Source organism: Pogona vitticeps, chromosome 1, assembly GCF_051106095.1.
Source record: "Pogona vitticeps strain Pit_001003342236 chromosome 1, PviZW2.1, whole genome shotgun sequence".
Taxonomy (NCBI): domain Eukaryota; kingdom Metazoa; phylum Chordata; class Lepidosauria; order Squamata; family Agamidae; genus Pogona; species Pogona vitticeps.
In genome coordinates this window covers 251,856,871-251,877,486 of record NC_135783.1, presented here as the reverse complement: position 1 = coordinate 251,877,486, position 20,616 = coordinate 251,856,871, and the positions used below count along the sequence as shown (strand labels likewise).

The 20,616-nt window shown below is 43.0% G+C and overlaps 1 protein-coding gene across 1 annotated transcript; it reads left to right on the top strand.

Annotated features, from left to right (window-relative positions):
- Positions 1 to 8,755: 8,755 nt before the first annotated feature.
- LOC110074201 (synaptotagmin-1) lies at positions 8,756 to 19,691 on the top strand. The gene is made up of 5 exons (XM_078387249.1): positions 8,756 to 8,995; positions 10,136 to 10,534; positions 12,623 to 12,742; positions 15,663 to 15,774; positions 17,896 to 19,691. Exons 1-5 carry the CDS (start codon positions 8,756 to 8,758, stop codon positions 18,195 to 18,197), a joined length of 1,173 nt encoding a protein of 390 aa, XP_078243375.1. The 3' UTR covers positions 18,198 to 19,691.
- The last annotated feature ends 925 nt before the right edge of the window (positions 19,692 to 20,616 follow it).

Below are 20,616 nucleotides of genomic sequence, written 5' to 3'. Positions count from 1 at the left end.
CATCAATATCTCTAACTGCATTTCAGGAGAAATCTGTAGTCTACAACAGAGAGTCGCCCAGGTTATTTATTCCTGCGTTGAAGCAGGTGACTAACTGGGCTGGACTCACTCCTTCTGATCAAACTTACAATAAGTGCACAGCACCCCTTGCTGTTTCCAAGCCAGGGACTCAGCAAACACATAAAATCAGAGAGAACATACCCTGTGTCTAAAAAGAGGTCATTAATATGCTTGGTTTCAGCTCCAAATAGCCCCCAGATGCTGATTTGGGGCCTTCTGAAGCTCCTGAGCTCAAAGCATTTTGCTCTAGGAAGAAAGATAAAGATCAGTTTTCTTCCAGCTGTGCAAAGTGGATCCCAATTAATTATAGTCCACTTTTTTTTTCCTGTGTGAGGCAGAACTTGTTTTTCTAGTACATTGTGCCAGTCCTTGCCACACTGGAGGTTCTGAACTCCTGTTTCGCTGAGAGAGCTCCGCCAAACAGACGGTGGAAAAAGTAAAGCCAGTAACAGGGAGACGGTGAGTTCATTTGGAGGTTGGGGTGAAAGGGAGGGGTTCACAATAGTGTAGGAGCTCAAGACTCTTCTTGCACAGTGCAAGACAGTTTTCAAAATGTTGAGGTGACTTAAATCCAGATGCCTGCTTCTAGAAGCCTCTCTCTCATTTGGACTGTTAATTGTTCATAGCTGCAGGAACACTGGTGCTAGGAGAGGGCCATCAGAAAGATGTGGAAAGGAGGGATCATCATCTCACAAGCCCTTCACTCTATAAAGACAACACAGTGTGCTATGCATTGCCTGAGATTGCCTGCATCAGGTGTGAGTGTAGTGCGAGCTTCTACCTGCATGGGCTGAGCTACAGAAATTCTGGGAATCCGGTGTGTTTATTTATTTTATTAATTGCATTTAAACCCTGCTTCTCCTCTAACAATCTTTAGGCAATATAAGTAGCTCACAACAACCACCCTATGAAGTAGGTCAGGCTGAAAGAGAGTGACTACCCAAAGATCTTCCAGGGAGTTTCCTGGTTCACTGGAGAGTCCAATCCAGTGAAATCACAGTCTAACCACTACACCAGGATGAGGACACCTGGGGCCTTTCCCCACGGATTTAATGACAGCTGGCTATGCTCTTAGCTGGTTAGATAGCTCAGTGGTTTTGGTATCAGGCTGTGGGCAGAGGTTGGCAGTTTGATCCCCCCCCCGTGCCTCCTGGGAGAAAAGAGAGCCTGTCTGGCCATGGGAAAGCTGCACAGTCCCAGAGGATACCCCAGAAGAAGGGAATAGTAAGCAACCTCTGAGTATTCTCTACCTAGAATTGACTTGACGTTGCTCCATTTTTATGAGCCATGCTCTTGCAGTGCAATTGAAATCTTCAGGGTTTTTTTTTCCTTTCTCCTGGACCTGTGGTGCATGTCTACTTTGTTAACTTTGTCACCGTGGTTGGTTATGGTCACCTGCTCTTCTTGTTCTCATTTTAGCCAAAGGGATCTCAAACGTTATATTGGAAGTGGGCAATAAAAAGATACGGCACATACGAACTGTCTGCATAAAGCCACTGTTAACCTAGTACTTCCTCTTTCTAGTTTCCTTGACCCAGTGTATTTTACATGGAAATTAAGCAGACCATAAATGTAATGTCTCTCTCTTTGCTGCAGGCTTTTATCTTGGTTTCCGAAGTCCTGTCCTTAGTCATCATTTCACTCTTTCTGTTTTATAGTGTTGATGTGCTGTACACAGATCAGGGAATCCTGGTCATCAGGCGATCTAAAAGTGCAACCAGTAAATCATGTCAAGATTTCCATTGCTTGTAACCAGTCTCTTTCAGCCTTGAGCTTGACCTGTGGAGCTGCTTTTTTTCCTCACCTGTCCTCCCTTTCATCCTTTCTGTTAAAGTTTCCCTTCCAGCTGATTTGATTTAAACTGTCTTTGCACATGTTAAACATCCTTCTTTTGGCTTGAGGAACTATATCCATTACCAGCATGCTTTTTTAAAAAAGTTAACAAGTGTGCTACCCAAAATAGCACAGTATTTAAAAGATGTTCTCCAAGTCTGAGGTATCTTCAACAATACTTTCATGCAATGCTAATATTGGTGTCTCTGAAAAGGTGGTCTAACAAACCAATTGCTGGACAGAAATTCAAGAACTCACCAGCAGGTGTCTCTGTAAGCGGCTGCATCCCCATTTCTTTTCTTTAAATGGAAATTAACTCCACTGGGATCAAAATTTAAGCACAGTGCGTGTCAAGGGGCTGACTTAAGACTTTTCACTGTCTGAGGTGAAGGATAAGTGGCTCTCCCACACACCCATAAATCCATTACACATACAAAATTGACCAAATTGGCAGTTAATCTTACTTCAGCACTAGCACTGGAGAAGCACCCTGTTGGGTACCAGGTTTGCTGAAGCGACACAGCGCTAGTAACACTGAACTCCAATTGCCTTCCACTTCATCTATCTATCTATCTATCTATCTATCTATCTATCTATCTATCTATCTATCTATCTATCTATCTATCTATCTATCTATCTATCTATCTATCTATCTATCTATCTATCTATCTATCTATCTGTCTGTCTGTCTGTCTGTCTGTCTGTCTGTCTGTCTGTCTGTCTGTCTGTCTGTCTGTCCGTCCGTCCGTCCGTCCGTCCGTCCGTCCGTCCGTCCGTCCGTCCGTCCGTCCGTCCGTCTGTCTGTCTAAAAACATCATAACTCTATGGCCTTATGTGTCTGCCTAGTGGTGAAGATGAGGCTGGTCAAAGTTTGGGAGGTCTGGACTGCTGAACCTTCTTGCTAGAGCTTTATTTGCAAAGGGGAACAGTCTGGGATGGAGGACAGGCATGCCGCTACTCTCTTTTTTTTCTTTTTTCTTTTTAAGAAAGTCGCTCTCCCTACAAGGATGATGATTCTCCAGACCCATCTTCAGACCCCCCCCCCAATTGCTTGTGCTATGCCTAGGAATGTAGGGTATATTCCTTTGAACTCAAGCAGACTTTCTCTGGAGAGATGCGATTCATATACCTCTGGTGGTGGTGGTGGTGGTTTAGTCATTTAGTTGTGTCCATATACTGTACTTACAATAACTGGCTGTTGCCTGACCTATACACAGCATGCTGAACCACAGTGTTCTGACACATGTGCGTCTGTCATGGAAGTCACATGTTCAGCTGTGTTTCAAAGCACAATCAAAGCCACCCATCCCATCAGAAGTACTAACATGTGGGGAGATTTCTCTTCCCTCTAGTGCCTGATGTCTTTTCTTCTCTTTTTTTGTGTCTAGCAGGCACCAGCAGGTAGGCTAAGCAGTAACAAAAATAATCAAAATAAATGAGGAGGAACTCCCCGAAAATGAAAGGAGAAAAGGTAAAAATGGAATTGAACCAAAAGGGAAGCAGGCAGGTTGGCAGCAATCTGAGATGCAGGGCAGCAGGAACTCAGCACACCCACCAGGAAGGATGGAAGCAAAGAACTCTCTTCACTGGGTTTCAGTCCCTTTTACAGATTCTAGATTCCTGCTCCCAAAGGACATTCTGATTGGCTGCTGACAGTCCTCACAATGTTGCTGGATGAAAAATTTCTCAGGTGACTTGAGAAATAAAAGGGCACTGAATAGTTAGCTACTCAGAAGAGAAAATATAAAAGGAACACAATTTTTGGTTTGTGTGTGTACCCCTCTTTTGTGAGCACAAATCATATGTATTCTAAAGACTCTGGGTGTGATCAGACAGCTGCAAAGGTACAAGCTGGATCGCATCAGAACGAGTGACTTTAGTGGAAATGATCTCTTTCAAAGTGACACTGCTATCTGCAGGAGAATAATCCCTGCCCGCCTCCCAAAGGTAGAAGCCCTGCACCTGGACAAGAAAGGTCCAGTTTGGGAACAGATTGGGGTCAGGCTGCAGAGCATTTCATATGATCACCAGGGAAAAGGTTGCACTGGTCCAATCCACAAGTGGTCCAGACTGTGATCTGTTTCCCCGTGTATGATCACACTCTCTGTTTCAGCAGTTGCCAGAAAAACACAAAACAGAAGCTTTTTCATGTTTGGGATCTTTTGCTTGAACATGAAAAACCCATCCTAATCTGCACAGCAATCCCCTGTATTAGTGGCTCAGTGCTATAGCACTACATTGAAAAATAAAGTCAATAAGGTTAGATGCCTTACACTGTTTTCCATAAACCAGTAGTATGAATGATGCAGTTCATGGAGGGTATCTTGGCTGCCAGGAAGACCTGAAGTCTTCTGGACTATTGTGGAGAGGGGGATAGGTGAGAAGTACAACATTAAAAGCTGAAAGCATGTTTGGACTTCAGAAACTTGATTCCAGGAGAGCTTTGTACCTGAGCAATCATACTTTCAAATAGTCTGTATTTATTGGTTGTTGTGGGTTTTTCGGGCTCTTTGGCTATGTTCTGAAGGTTGTTCTTCCTAATGTTTTGCCAGTCTCTGCGGCCGGCATCTTCAGAGGACAGGAGCAGCACTCTGTGCTCTGGTGCAGTTTGTTTGGGAGTTATTTATAGCTGTGGGATCAGCTTTTGTCCTTTTCAGGAGATGGGTGATTATGGTGATCAGTGTGATTATGGTGATCAGTCTGTATTTATCTCCTGGTGATCAATCACCAAATAAGTGAGTTGATTTGCAAGCTACAGGAGGTGTGAAAAGCTTGTGCTGTGACAGCCAGACCAAACGGACGGAATTCCTTTGCAAAATATGCTATCTGTAGTATACAGTTGGGTGGTAACCTACCATAGAAATGAACTGGATTATAAAGGAGAGTCAGGGCGGAGTGGCATGGGGTGGGTGGGAAAAGGTGATGCACCCTTCTGGCCAAGTCTGGGGCTTGGGAATTGACATCAATGCAGGCAGCTAGCTGCACCTAAGTTTAAATATACTGGCTGCACAAATAATGCTGTTCTTGACATTTGCCTGTGTAATTGGTGGTTCTAGCTGATGTCACTCCTACCTCCTGCCCACATACAAAATTTAAATCATATAGTATTGCAAAACTTGTTCATGGAGTGGTAGCAGAAGTCTTATTTGCATGTATTAAATTTTGTTTAGACCAAGATGGGGAACATACTGTAAACCCTCTCCTGATATTTTGGACTTCCAACTCCCAGCAGCTCCAGACAACATAACTAAGGTAAGGAAGGATGTGTGGAAATTGTAATCCAAAGTGTCTGAGGGGCAAAAGGTTCACATCAGTCCGTATCATTCCATAGCACAGATCTAACCTGCAGCAACTGCAATGTAACATGAAGCCTCTTCTCCCTTCTGTTTCCAGTAAAGAGTGAGCTATGACACAAGCGAGACATGGCCTGTATTGGTTTCAGAACCTTTCACTGCTGTCCCTTGATCTTTGGAAATACGGCATGTTGGCCCTGTCCCTTCTCCTGCTCTTGGTGGCATTAATCATTTTGACCTGTCAACTATGCAAATGCTGGGCACTCAAGAAATCTGAGACAGGTACGTTTCAGAGAATGACCTGGGTAAGCAATGTGTGTTCCTCTTTAACAATTATGTCAAGGACTGAGTTCAAGAAGGTGGAAAGATAGCTGCGCCTTTCAGAGTGGCAACCTGTGCCTAGAATTGTCCACTTTCTCTTGAACTAACTACTACTCCTAGTCCTCAGTCTCAAAAGCAGTTCCAAAAGCCACAGCCATTTTGCATAAAAATTCAAAACAGAGTTTGCAAATTATGCAAAGAAAATTTTCTGCCTGGGAAGAATCATTTTACCCCTCAGGACAGGGTTATCCTAATAATAAAATGTACGGCCCTGTACATTTTATGTTAATCAACGTGGATTCCCGCCATGCACACCCACCCTTGGGCTGAGGTACACTTCTCTACCCGTGTGCTGAAGTGGCAAAGACTGTTGTTGAGGGTGTAGGCATTCGAACCCTGCTCTTCTTCCAAATTCTACAAATGCCACGAGGAAACTTTCCAAATAGGAACTGCTTACAAGGAAACACAGCTTGTCCATTTATTTAATCTGTGAAACACTTCCTTTTTCCAGTTTTCAAAGAGATAGCCATGTTAGTCTGTGCTAGCATATCAGGCAAAACCAGTAATAACAATAACAACAGCAGCAGCAGCAGCAGCAAAAGCATTGTGGCACCTTAAAGATTAACTGCTATATTTTAATTTGAGATTTTGTGAACATAAAGAGTGGGACTCCGTGGCAAATATTTATACACTTATAGATGGGAGCCTTGCTGGGAGAGACTATATTTTTAACAAAGAGACTGTTTTTCCTGGGCATAAGCTGTTGATTGTGCAGCACTGAATGTCAACAGGGATCTTGAAGGTCATTGCGAGGTGTGAAATGCCCCACTACTGCATCAACAACATGTGCCAAGGATAGAACCGTCTCTTTGTTAAAATTACAGTCTCCTCCAGCAAGGGGCCCATATATAAATGTATAAACATTTGCCCTGTGGGGACGTGGTGGTGCTGTGGGCTAAACCGCAGAAGCCTGTGCTGCAGGGTCAGAAGACCAGCAGTCGTAAGATCGAATCCATGCGACGGAGTGAGTGTCCGTCGCTTTGTCCCAGCTCCTCGCCAACCTAGCAGTTCGAAAGCATGCAAATGTGAGTAGATAAATAAGTACCACCATGGTGGGAAGGTAAAACGGCGTTCCCTAGTCATGCTGGCCACGTGGCAATGGAAACTACGAACAAGCATTGGCTCTACGGCTTGGAAACAGAGATGAGCACCACCCCCTAGAGTTGGACACGACTGGACTAAAAATGTCAAGGGGAACCTTTTACCTTTATTTGCCCTGTAATCCTGCTCTTCTGTCTGAGGCGGTGGACTTGTCCACGAAAATTCACATTAAAATATAGCAGTTAGTCTCTAAGCTGCCACAACATTTTTGTATTCTTTCTTTCTTTTTTCCTTTTCTTTTGGCCTGATAAGAAAACTGACTTCTTCATGTTAAAACATGAGCCAGAATCCTATTAGTGATTGGGTAAAGTTTGCCTGACTTGCTGTGGCTAATTGATGACATCTCTGCTGCACGACAGGGCTAAGCTATTATGCAAACTTTATACAAACACCAATACAATTCTGGCCCCCCAAAAATGGAAAAATAAAATTTGTTCATTACAATAATCATTATTATAATGTTGTCAACATATTAGTTTTAAAAAGCAAATAAAATAACAAAAAATACCCCCCAAAATTCAATTACACCCCCCAATAACAAAATAAGTTAAAGCAATAGGTTAACTGTTACTCTAAGATTTAACCCTTCATTGCTTGCATTAATTGTTAAAATAATGAACTTCAAAATTCTACTTGAAAATTTGCAACCGTTACAGGGTTGCAAATAAGTTTCTATGAATTATTTCCAAGGTCAGTGAGGAACATTATCTTTGCTAGTTTTTGCAGGAAGATTTGCACAGATGCCCTCTTAGTATATAACAGTCCATTTCCCAATCAGATATAGGTGTCATGAGCTGAGCTCCAAGATTTGAATTACATTAAAGCTGCCTGAGAGGCACAACTAACCGACATTACAAAAGATATGGACGTGTCTGTGTGCCTCCTTCATACTTTTCTATTCAGCACAACAGATGTAATGTCACAGCTCTTCCCCTTGAGCAATAGGGTAGTGGTGAGTTTGGAAATGCAGTTGCATGTTATAACTGTTTCCATAACCATTCCCTTCTCCACAAAGAGAGTCCAAAAATGGAGGCAGCTGGATCCATCCACATGAACAAAGGAGGGGTGGGTCATTTCTAAAGCTCGTGGTTCTTAATCACCTGTCCAAGATCTAACTACCCTGAAATACATTGCATTACAACAGGGATAGCTTGCAAAAATGTATAATGATCCTGGGGAAACTCATTTTTTTTTCTTATCTTCTGTGAGGACTGCAGCAAAGGTTAGAAGTAACAAGGAATCTTGAGGGGGATAAAAGCAAAGCGAGGCAAAGCGTGCTGCTTATATACCGCCACATAGTGCTTCAAGCACTCTCTAGGTGCTTTACAAGTTAATTATGTAGGCTACACATTGCCCCCCCCCCGTGAGCTGGGTACTCATTTTACCGACCTCGGAAGGATAGAAGGCTGAGTCAACCTTGAGCCGCTACCTGGGATTTGAACCCCAGGTCGTGAGCACAGTTTTGGCTGCAGTAGAGCAGTTTAACCACTGCGCCATGAGGCTCATTTGTGCCAGCAAATGATATAAGAATCCCTGCTAATCAGAAAGTCCCTGGGCTTTGACCCTGTGAGTCTTGGTTCCACTACACTACTGGCCATAAGGATACCACAAGAAGCAGCATATGTTTGAGTCGATGTTGAGGAATGTAGAAAGTTGTTTTTGGTATAAATATAACAGACATCAATGAATTCTGTGTTTCCTGTAAATCTAGTATAGCCCCATATATGTATATTGGTTTGATCTCATCTGCGAGAAGCCTAGGATATCCTGTAATGCGTAATTCTTCCAAACCAACTGTTCTCAAGGATCTTTGATGAAACTACCTCAAGTTAACAGATATTTAGGTTCTAGAGCAACAAGTTGGGGACAATCACGTATCCCAGAGGTAGCATCTCACTTCCAAGAATATAGTAACTTCTCATACTTTCAGCCCACAGTCTTATTTTGTTGGGCTTCCCACTCCCCACCTTGCTGTCGCATCCATTGTGACAATGAGGATTGTGCAAAATGTGACTGCCTGAGAGTCACAAGTACCTCTCAGATAGTGCCACGTGCCACTTTTCTCTTTCAAAATGGGAGCGACAACAATGTGTCTTGGGGTCCCTCCAGTTCCTTTAGACTGGCTTCTGAAAATATTAACTGCTACCCTCACATTTGGTTGGTGGTGGTCCTCTCTCACGATTGCACTGTTGGGCACTTTAATTGCTGCAGAAAGACAACACATCAAGGAAGCTCAGAAAGAGAGAAGGCAAGAGAACGGCTTCCAAGGAAAAAGGTTAGAGGCACCTCTCCTTGGCTTTGGACAACAGCCCTATCATGAAGTCAAGGCAAGTATAGTAATCCCAAGCTGCCAAGAGAGGGAGAAGAAAAAGAGGAAGCATTTGACATCTTGGCTCATAAGGGAGGAAGTGCAAAAAACATTGGTGATTCTTAATTCTTAACTCCCTTAAGTCTTCCTCCTGGAAGTGGGAGAAGACAGGAGGAGGCAAAGAGGAGGATTCCCCCCTCCTCCATTTCTTTACAACACAGGAAGCCACCTTGCTTGGACAGGGACAGGGGCATCTTCAAATATGGAGCTTCCAGTTCTGTTCTGGAAACTGTCAGGCTGGCAAGTAGAGGTGAATGATTTAGGATAATGGGGGGGGGCATGAGAAGAAGATTCAAAGGTGACTAGATGGGCATTCTTTAAGAAAAGCTGTAAAAACAGAAAAGCTGTAAAGAAAAGGAGGGAAGTCTCTCTCCTGTCTCCTCCACAGAGCAGAGGAAGGACATTTTTAATTTCCCAATTACCCCATATAATTGAGAGGTTATGGTAACCTATCCGTTTAAACTACTAATGATAAAAGGAACTAAAACTGGCTGGCAAATTGAAACAGGAACCTTCAATTTTCTGGCTTGCTTTGGTTCGATTTCAGCCATCTCATGCACTGGAAATTACCCAAAATGGAGCAATCGTCCTCATACCTAAAAAACAGTAGCCTCTGACAGGTGTAGGTAGGAATGCTTTGTGGGTGGCCTAGTTCACTATAGCAAACGTGTTATCTGATCACAAGCAAAAAGACAACCAGCCTATCCCTGCAGTGGACTAAATAGCAGAGTAATTGCCCATGTAGTCATCCTCTTATTCTGTTTCAGCATGTTGATAAAATTAAAAGGGAGTTGGGAACAGGAGGCAAGGGGAAAGCAAAGGACAAAATGTTGTGGCACCTTGAAGACTAACAGATTTCTTTCAGTGTGAGTTTTCATGGACCAAAATCCATTTCCTGAAGGGCTCATACTCTGCCAACTCTTTCTTCATTGGTTAAATTCAAAGATAATCAGGGATAGTTTGTGGGCTGAGCAGGAGCAGTGCTTCGCCTCCACTCCAATTTTTTTGGGGGGGTCGTCCTCAAGCCACTTGTGGTGATGAGCAAACTTTGTAAGGACACCAAGACTGATTAAGGACAATTTCCTAATTTTTTTTCCAGATTAAAAAAATCCAAAAGAAGCTTAAGAAGCTTGGTATCTGCCTCTCACCCTCCTTGGCCGACAGCAGTAGCTCTGACGTGGGCTACCTGGCAAGTGAAACCAATGTTCCTGACAGATCCCAGGGAAAACTGAGATTCTCACTTCTCTACAACAACCAGCACCTTGAGCTGCTCTTGACAATTGTGGAGGCCCTGGGCCTCCCCAGCCAAGAGTGCACCAACGCCTTCGTCCAGGTCAGGGTATTAAGCTGGGCCTCCTCCCCATCCCCCAATCTCCAACGTATCATCCATGAATGGCAAACTCAAGTAGTGAAGAATGGCAGCAGCTCTATTTTTGGGGATCAGTTCACTTGTATCCTGCAGGAGACTGAGCTGTCCAAGAGCAGCATCAGGTTAGAGGTAAAGAGTCAATTTAATTCTCTCTTCTCCCCCCCCCACCCCCATCATTATTATATGGACTAAGGGCAGTTGAAGGTGCTAGCAATCAAGGCAGTTTTCCGGTGTTGTGGAACTGTGCTATTCGTTTATGTATCACATTTTTCACTGGAGAAAGCAATTTGGGCTCATGGTGGCCAGGCAGCAAATGTCGTTAAAAGACATCGAAAATAGGCTAAACACCAGGTATTAAAATCACAACAATCAAAGCAATTAAAATACTGTCCTCATAGCAGTCAGTGAAAACAGTTCTAACCATGTTACTGTATTTGTCAGAGGAGAATAATAGAGGCTCCTTTGCTCTTCCGCCTGATTTCTTCCAGTTGCAAAACTCCCAGCCCAGATTGTTTGCAGCCCAATTGCAGGGACTTTGGTTTTAAATAAAAACATTTAAAACACATAAAAATATAAACAGTTAACAAAGCAAGCCTAACTGGGACTGGAGATGGCTTAAGGACAGCTGGAGGGAGAAATCAGTTGATTCAGGAAGGTTGAATGCTCTTCCCCTGCACCAGGAAAGGGCTTCCTGCCTGCATCTCCTGTGTTGCCTTTGATTTTGGCAAATGTGAGGTAGAGGGGCATTCTCTGCTGAGATGAGTAGGCACCCCACTCCTTAAACCAATGTTAAAAGCTAAGGTGGACCTTTTGTTCCGAGACACATGCACATACACCCCAGGCCTGTGCTTGTTCAGTGTCAAAAGGCAACATGCCAGTCCACATTGGATTGCTGATGGCAACTGCAAAAGCAGAGATGTCCACCCCCCCCCCTTCCTGGCTACCCGGTTTCTCTTGCCCGCTTATGCTAGCTGTGGGTTATGCAAATTCTAGCTTCCTCCTAGGCAGCAGTTTCTTGGCATCTGTTGTATAAAGCAGGGCGCTCACTGCATGAGGGAAGGCATCTTAAAGAAACATGGGTCTTTGTGAGGTGAGGACGAGAAAGGCACAAGAAGCCCCTTTTCAAAATATGTAAGAGTTCAGTTCCAAATTATGCAGAGTCCCGTGCGTCACACATGGTATTGCCAGCACCAGAATTCATACTGATTTTGGAATCAGTGGGGGGAAACTGTGTAAGCTATTGAGGATACAATATCTTCAACTGGTAAGCTGTAAAAAGTAAGCACAGCAGGGGAAAGGAAGGGGGAAAGGACAGGCTGATTCTTAAATCCTTCCTGTCCCTGTGTTTTTTTTATGATGTAATGGTGTGGTGTGTGGGTGTGTCAGATGATGTGGTACTGTCCAATTTCAACTGGGCTAGCACAAAGACTCACTGTGAGCTGGCAAGTTAGCCACTATTAGTCCTCCATCTTAGATACTGCAAAAGTCCTAGAGCAAACTCAAAACTGCATCCATCATCTTCAAAGAATAGACTGTACAGTATTCTCAAAATCTAGCACAATTGGTTGTGCTTTTGCAAGCTTTTTTCTGCATTTTTGGTTTGCTTAACAAAGGTATCACCTCAGTGTGGATTTTAGAATTGCTTTTCTGCCCAGGAGATTGTAATTTGCTAGTCCTAAAGACATAGATGTTGGCACCCTTTCAGCTACAAGTGAAGCAATGGCTCCCTCTTCTGGACATGTGAGATCATGTAGATCATGAAAGGGGAAAAATGATTTGCTTGAAATGTGGTGCTGGAGGAGAGCTTTGAGGATACCCTGGACTGCCAGAAAGATGAACAAATGGGTCTTAGATCAAATTAAGCCAGAACTTTCTCTGGAGGCAAAAATGACAAAACTGAGGCTGTCCTACTTTGGGCACATCATGAGAAGGTAGGATTCTCTGGAAAAGACCATAATGCTGGGAAGGGTGGAAGGAATCAGGAAAAGAGGAAGGCCAAATATGAGATGGTCTGATTCCCTAAAGGAAGCCACAGTCTTGGGTTTGCAAGAGCTGAGCAGGGCAGTTCAGGACAGGGCATTCTGGAATTCACTCATTTGTAGGGTCACTATAAGTTGGAGGCAACTTGATGCCGCGTAACAACAACGACACATATGGTAAACACCACTTGCCATTATTCTTGTTCTTACTAATGTTATGGTCATGATTGCTCCACAGGTTAAACACTTTGACAGGTATTCCCGGCATATACCTCTAGGAGAAGTGAGGGTATCCTTAAATACCCTCAGCACTTCTGAAAGCGTGGAATTCTGTGAAGAGCTGCATAAGGTAACCAAGGTAATAATGTTTTTAGAAAGACTTTCCAAAACCCCGAGTTAAAATTCAGTTCCTTCCTGATTTCAAACATGACGTTTCTCTTAATATCTCAGATCTGGATGCTGGGGTGGTGCTGACTTGACTAGTATAGCCAATGAAGTTAATATGTGAGAGCCATTGTCTCAGAGCACTGCGATATATTCTGTTTTAGGAGGGCATCGTAACAAATTTCCCCTTCTTGGATGCACACTTTAACATGGTGAGGGACTGAGAGCACTCCCCCTCAGGGGACTGGACTCCATTAGGAGCCCAGGTCTCTAGCAGCGTCACCCAAGGTGGAATGTTCCCAGGTGAGTCAGCAGACTAGATGCATCCACCCTCTTCAAGAGTAACAGCCGCATCAGCAGAAGAGAATGGGTAAAGGTAATTCCAGTGGTGAGGGGTGGAGAAGCTTCTGGAAGGCAGCTACTGGGCGGCGGCAGTAGCTGAAAGTAACACTGGTGGGGGATGTCTCACAGGCAATGGCAGTGGCACGCAAGCTAACGTTTGTTAGTACTGCGTAGAAGGCAATGGTGAACTACTGCTGACCTCATAAACCGTATGATGAGACAGTCCAGAATAAAACACAAGATAGGGCTGGAAGATGAGATTCCCAGGCTGGAAACATTCAGTCTGATATTGGGGAAGAACAAAGGACAAGTGTGAATTGCTCTGTTGCTAATGATGCAATTAGATTTAAAAGGATGTTCATTGGATTGACTTGCAATAGTGAAAGGAAAGTCTGATGCTGCACAACACATACAATTGGAACATGGAACATGAGAAGTATGAATCAAGGTAAACTGGAAACCACCAAGCAAGACATGGAACACTTAAATATTGCAGTACTTGATGTCAATGAACTAAAGTGGACTGGAATAGGCCTTTTTCAGTCAGATAACTACAATGTGTTTTACTCTGAAAATAACAAACTCAGAAAAATTTGAGTCACTGTAATACTGAGGCAAGATGTAGCACAGGCAGTTAAGGGCTATAATGCAGAGTCTGACCAAATAATATCCATCAGACTCCTGGGAAAACTCATCAACATAACCATCATTCAAGTCTATACTCTAACTACAGATGCTGCAAATTAGATTGCTAGTTTTATGCAAGCACCCAGGAGGAAATATATCACACCCCAAAACAAGACATGTCTATAATCATAGATGACTTAACACAAAAGTAGGGAAAACAGGAGAACCAAAAATTGTTGGCAAATTTGACCTAGGGGACAAAAATGAAGCAAGAGGAGTTCCGAGAAGCCCTCCATCTGTTTATTGCAGATATGTGTTTAAAGCAACTAAACAGGACATCACCAGAAGGTCAATAACAGACATCAAATAGACTGTGTATTTGGAAGCAGCTGATGGAGAAGCTCTATTCTCTGTGTTCTTGGGGTGGATAGTCTCACTGCCCACTAGGCTCTATAGGGGGAGCCTCTCAAGGAGCCATCTGTCCCTTAAACTCTTGTGGCTCTCATGGAGCCCTGCCACTGGGCTGGGAGTAGAAATGGGTTAGAATCTCTGGGGCAGGTCCTTGGGACCTCTTAAATCTGGGCCAGAGGGCTTCAGGATATGTTAATTTACTCTGAGCTAAAGAGTTGTTCTTCCTTGTTTTGGGGTCCCTTCACTGCTTTATTAAGATTTAAGTGACTGACTCATACTGGCATGGCAAGATCACTTAAAATCTCAGGGAATGGGATGCTGCTGACCTGGTATCTTTACAGTACTTTTCTCATGGCTGTGTAGGCTGGTGATGCCCTCCCTCATGGGCAGTAAGCAACTAACCTGTTTCATTCCACCATTTGGATGTAACTGGAGAGGCACGAGGTGTGCCAACAGAGAAATGCTAAGTCCCGCTGCCAATATCCCTTTGTATTTCCCATCTCCTGGGCAAAGGTGCATTCAAGGGCGGAGTTTCAGTTCACATCTAATGATGGTGGCACAGCCCATGAAGCCTGGCCCATAGCTTACATGAGCAGCCCACAGCTCTGAAAAATATAAAGCAAAGCGTGCTGCTCATATACCACCCCAATGCACTTCAAGCACTCTCTGCGCGGTTTACAAGTTAATTGTGCAGGCCACAACCACCACCATCACCCCAGCAAGCTGGGTACTCATTTTACCGACCTCAGAAGGATAGAAGGCTGAGTCAACCTTGAGCCGGCTACCTGGGATTGAACCCCAGGTCGTGAGCACAGTTTTGGCTGCAGTACAGCGGTTTAACCACTGTGCCGCGAGGCTCCTGGGTTCAAGGCAACCTGCAATATTCCATAGCAAATGCACAACAGTTCCATAGCAAAAGATCAGTGGACTGAAAGGTCTTCTGGGAGGAAGAAAGCTACCAGTGTAGATGAGGACAACACTAAATAAAAAAAGCAGCCCTTGAAGGAACAGGCAGGCTGCAATGATTCCTGTTTTGATCAAGAGGAAGACCGTCTCCTTCTTTAGCGTGCTGAGATGAAATCAGAGCTCGAGGGCTGGAGTATAACTCCCAGATTCCATGCTGGCAGGTGATGGTGGAGGCTTGGGAGCTGTAGCCCTAAAGAAGTTTGGGCCAAACAAACAACTTCCTCCCCTAGCGCTCCTCCTTCCTGACAATTATGTCAAGGCACCACATTGACTGATCAATGTGGGGATGCCATTCTCCACCATTGAAGAGATCAGCTCCTCAGGGGGTGCAAGTCCTGCCTCAAGAATCCCTGAACCTATGGGCTCATGCTACGGGCCTGGCTTGTGCCTCCTATGTACTGCTGCCCCCTTGCTGATGACCTGATGGATTTGCCTGGTTCCTTCTCTTCTACATCGGAGTCAGGTCCCTGGCTGTCGCTCAGGATGAGGGTTTTGATAATCAGACAGTGTTGTAGCCAATTCACAAGGACACATCTGTCTTTTCACAGGACACAGTCGGAGAAGTCCTTGTGTCGTTGAAGTGCCTTCCCATCTCTCAGAGGATAGAAATTGGGCTACTGAAAGTTAAAACTGCCTTGCTGTATAATAGTCCTGACAAACGTAAATATTAACTAATTTCTTATTCTTTGCCTGATCCTTGTGTATTTATTGTTTTTCTCAGCTGATATCATACCAGCATGCAATGTACAGTATTTACAATAGCCTGGATGTATACAGTACTGCAGATATTTTTTTCAAAGCAATCACCGCATTAATTCAGGATGCATAACAAAAACGATTTCCCCCCCAGAACTTTAAAAACTTATATATTTCAGTGTAAGCTTTCATAGACTATAGTCTACTAGTTCCTTGGACACATGAGTTACAAAATTTAGGCCACAGATTTGGCCCAAATTGTTCTCTTTTCTATTATATTTCACTCAAACTCTACCCCCACAGTCAGGTCTATCAGGTATAATAAACCTGTGGCTAGGCATATATAGTTCATGTTTTTGGACTGCAACTTCCAGATTTCCCTGGCAGCACCTCCCAGAATTGGATTACAATTCTCAGAATTCTACAAGAATTCCCCAGGCAGAATTCTGGGGCTTGCAGTCCAAAAGCATGGATCGGCACACAACTACAGTACCTCTGGCCTCACAATTGTACCCCCTATGTCTGAAGAAGTGGATCATAGTAAACCTGTTAGTCTGTTGATCTGTTCAGCAGTTTGGCGTGGTTCACTTCCTGACTGAACAGCTGATCCACAGTTTGGCACCCCACCCTGTTTCCTCCTGGCATTGCTGTTTGATGGGTGCCTGCTGGAGCAGGCAGGATGTCAAACCATGGATCTGTTGTTCGGCTGGGAAACAAACTTTGCCTAACCACCAAACCAGCAGTTCCTCCCTATCTCTAGTCAGAGACCTTGGAGAGCTTCTCTTGGTCCACATACTGAAATTGATTGATTGATTGATTGATTCATCCATCCATTCATCCATTCATTCATTCATTCATTCAGCTTGTATCCTGCTTCCATTAGTATCACAGCACTACTCTGGGCTGGTTACCCAATGCAGGAAATCCATATATGTCTGTCTGCTTGTCTGCCTCTCTAATGATCAGAGTCAGTCTTCAGACCATGCAGCAAAAATAATGATTGAGATACAATACAATACTGTAATTCCTTTCTCTGCTCCATGCGTCAAAGATAAATTTTGCCTGTTTTGAAAACAACCCATAGTGATCTAAAGTCTGATAACAACGCAGTGTTTGTAAAGTGATCTCTTTCTTGAAGCAGTAACAGTAATACAGAAAAAAAATATACAGGTTACATCAGTCCTATTTAACGATAGCTATGTCTTGCCAAGCTGGTTGATCTTTGTGTAATTACTGTTTGTTTGGTGGGAGGACAGAGAAATAATTTCTGGACCCCTTTAAATATTAGCCCTCTGTTCTAGGACTGACTCTTCACTTTGAAGTTAAAATTCATCCTCAGTTTGTGTCTGGAGCATGCGGCTCACATTTTCCCTCAGCATGCTTCATACAGCCTTCAGAGATTCTGCTTTCGCAGGCTTTCTCCCCATGTTTGCCTCTCCTGCAGATTTTGTGTCACTGACATTCTCCCTATGTCAGGGAGATGGTGCATTTTGTGTTTGTTGTTTTGATTTCTGGTCAAAAGTACATGTTCCTAATACTCAGGAAACATTCATTAATCATATAGAAGGATGGTTCATTTATTATTACATCTCTGCCTATTTCCAAAAAGTACGTAGTTTCTTTCTTGGGATAATAATTCCAGATGTTTTAGAGATTCATGCTCAGTGGTGTAGAGATAAATTTCAAAGTGTGGGTGCTTTTCATGACAGCCTCTGTAGTCAGCTCTTCCCCAAGGAGAATAATAATTTACAAAATGGATCGGCCCATGTCAACAAATGAGGAACAGCTCTTTTGTAAGGCTAATGACACTTAGTTGCCTTTTCAATACCATAGCGCCCTCTTTTACATTGCATTACAACTAGGATGTTTGTAATAATGTAATGATCTTGGAAAACCAGTTCCTCTCCCAGCTATTGTGTTAATTGTTGTTAATCTTAGAGGGAACAGAGAATGAGTGGAAGAATTGATAATATCATAGTCCCTGCTACTCAGAAAGTCTTGGTACCTCAGCTTTGCAAGCCTTGCCTCTCTTGCACCACTGCTTGTATTCATGAAATCTCTTCTGATGCCTCTTTTTCCTTCCAGGGATATATGCCCGAATTGACGTCTTCTGCAACCTCCATAAGCAGAAGCATCAGAAATCCAAACCCAAGACTCTTGCCTCAGTGATTGTTTTCAATGAAACTTTCCTGTTCCACTTGCCGGAGCCTGTTGTTTGGGACTGTGCTGTTCTCATCTCAGTTTATGAAATAGAGCCCAAGGGCAGGCAGCTTGTCGGACAGGCTGCCCTGGGGAAACGAGGACCCAATGACAGGGATGATCACTGGGACTGCATGATGCAGTCCCTCCAGCAGCCTGTCGCTAAATGGCATCCTTTGCTCATTTGAAAGGAGGCTCTTGTTACCACGGGACCTCGCTGGCTAGGCCCTCCCCTCTCCTACAAGCAGCAGCAAAAACATTCAGAGTGAGTCTCTGAAGCAAACGCAAGTAGTAACATCTGGAGGGCTCAGTTAGAGCTGCTGTCATGGAAGCCACACGGCTTGTTTTGCGACAACCTTTTAACTCCTTCACTTCCCTCATTCCCACACGTAACCCCACTAATGAAAGTAACATTTTTTTAAAAAGCTAGCACCATCTTACTTTCCATTTATGCTAGCATCTAGATCCAGATGTGTAGCTTCCAGAAGTTGGGGAAACATGTATGTCCTCTTCTGGAAAGCATTTCCAGATTTGAAAAAAGAGGTTCCTGGGCCCACAATATAGCAAAATTGCCCTCAGGCCCTTAGAGAATGCAAAGGAGAGCTATCAAAAATGGGGGTGTCAGAGACAGAGGGATCAGGAGTGCTGGAGGGGGCGTACCCTGCAGACTCTAGGAATTAGGATGGCCACTGCTCCATAGCCAAAAAGGACGGCAAATATCACCAAAAGATTATTTTTCACAAAAAGAGTGGACATTTTGCACTAAATTTGTATATGTTGATTTAAACTAATATTTGCAAATATTATCACAATTAGCCGTTACTACTATAAATTACTATAATTTAAGTGGGAAAATACTACCGATCACCATGTTGCACAACACTATGATGAGGACACTATTGTGACTAATATATATGGAATAAACAAGGCATGTTGTTGTTATGTGCTGTCGAGTCACCTCCAACTCATAGTGACCGTGTGAATGAGCACTCTCCCAAATGTCCTGTCCTCAGCCGCCCTGCTCATCTCTTGCAGATTCTAGCCCATGGCTCTTTTAGGAAGTCATTCCATCTCTTATTTGGTTTTCCTCTTTTCCTTCTGCTTTCCACCTTTCCCAGCATTATTGTCTTTCCCAGAAAACCCTGCCTTGTCATGATATGCCAGAAGTAGGACAGCCTCAGTTCCGACATTTTGGCCTCCAGGTTCGATTTGCTCTAGGACCCTGAGAACGCTACAGACCCACTTGTTTGTCTTTCTGGCAATCCAAGGTATCTGTAAAACTCACCTTCTCTCTCCCTCCCTTTTTTCTTATCTACTTCTTTGCACTGGTTGTTGTAGCAGTTCTCTTTGTGTCTCTCTCTGTGAGAGTTACTGAAAAACTACATTTAGGGTCCTGACCCTGCTTCTGTCACCTTTCACTTTTGCTTCCTTTGCAATTTTAAGTTTTTCTTCCATTATCCATCTGGGTTTTTCTTTTCTTTTTAGTACAGGAATTGTCATTTTGCTTTATCTTTGATAATATGTCTGGTTTCAATCCAATTCAGTTCTTTATATGGACTTTAAATGAATCAGAAATGTTGTTTAGATTATAAGGCAAAATGTTTAGTAATTGTCTGTGCTTTCTGCAGGTTACTATATATAAAGAAAATAAACAGAAATCACTGTAATTTAATACTATTAAATTATTGTTGCTGACAGTCATTGTTCATGAGGCATCATCATGTGTGATGGTTAAACCACATAGGCCTCATTCTACAATATTTCACTGATGTGACTTAATATTTCAGTGGATAGCAGGTCCAGAAGAATGTAGAAAAATAAATAAATAAATAAATAAATAAATAAATAAATAAAGAAAGAAAGAAAGAAAGAAAGAAAGAAAGAAAGAAAGAAAGAAAGAAAGAAAGAAAGAAAGCTCCTATTTTTACTTCTAGCACTGTTTCTAGGCATAGTTAACTATTGAACAGGTCCCTGAAGCTGTGTGCTTAATAGATATGCATTAACAAGTGCTAATATTTACTGTCATACTCTTGAAAGCTTCACTTGCTGACTCATGAAAATTAAGCTACAGTTAGAAAAAGTAAAGGCTTTGTTGCTGGCAAGTGAGCAACCCTTCCTCTGGAACACAGAGGAGGAGGCTGTTGGTGCAAGAAGACAATCACTGCTCTATTGAATCTAAGATGGACAGAAGACCACATGGTAGTTGCAGATGGATCCATTCCTCTGTTACAGTTACAACGTCCTTGTTTATGGAGAATCTAGACAAAATGGCTGAATTTTTGCACCTTCATAAATTTTCTTGCTTAATTTGTTTTATTTTCATTTTTATTATAATTTAATATTTAAAATTTATGATACATCTCATTTCTTACAAATTTTCATGAATTTTAACAAACATTTCATGACAAAAATTCTGCATTAAGTGCATTCATCCTTGTACCGATTAATGGTGATAGGCCTCTATCCTTTTCAAGACTGAATTTGTGCTGAATTTTTTACAGACTTCTAATGCAATTGAAGGCTTTTAATGTGTGGTTTCGTAATGCAACAAATGCCTTCCTTCATACTTATTACTCTTTGCCATTGAGAATATTTGGCAATGGCAGT

What these genes read in the sequence shown, in the direction of transcription:
- LOC110074201 (XM_078387249.1), top strand. Translation starts at nt 8,756, where the DNA reads ATGTGTCTTGGGGTCCCTCCAGTTCCTTTAGACTGGCTTCTGAAAATA. An exon ending in AGAGCAGCATCAGGTTAGAG is followed by an intron (nt 10,535 to 12,622) that starts GTAAAGAGTCAA and finishes ATTGCTCCACAG; the next exon opens with GTTAAACACTTTGACAGGTA. An exon ending in AGCTGCATAAGGTAACCAAG is followed by an intron (nt 12,743 to 15,662) that starts GTAATAATGTTT and finishes GTCTTTTCACAG; the next exon opens with GACACAGTCGGAGAAGTCCT.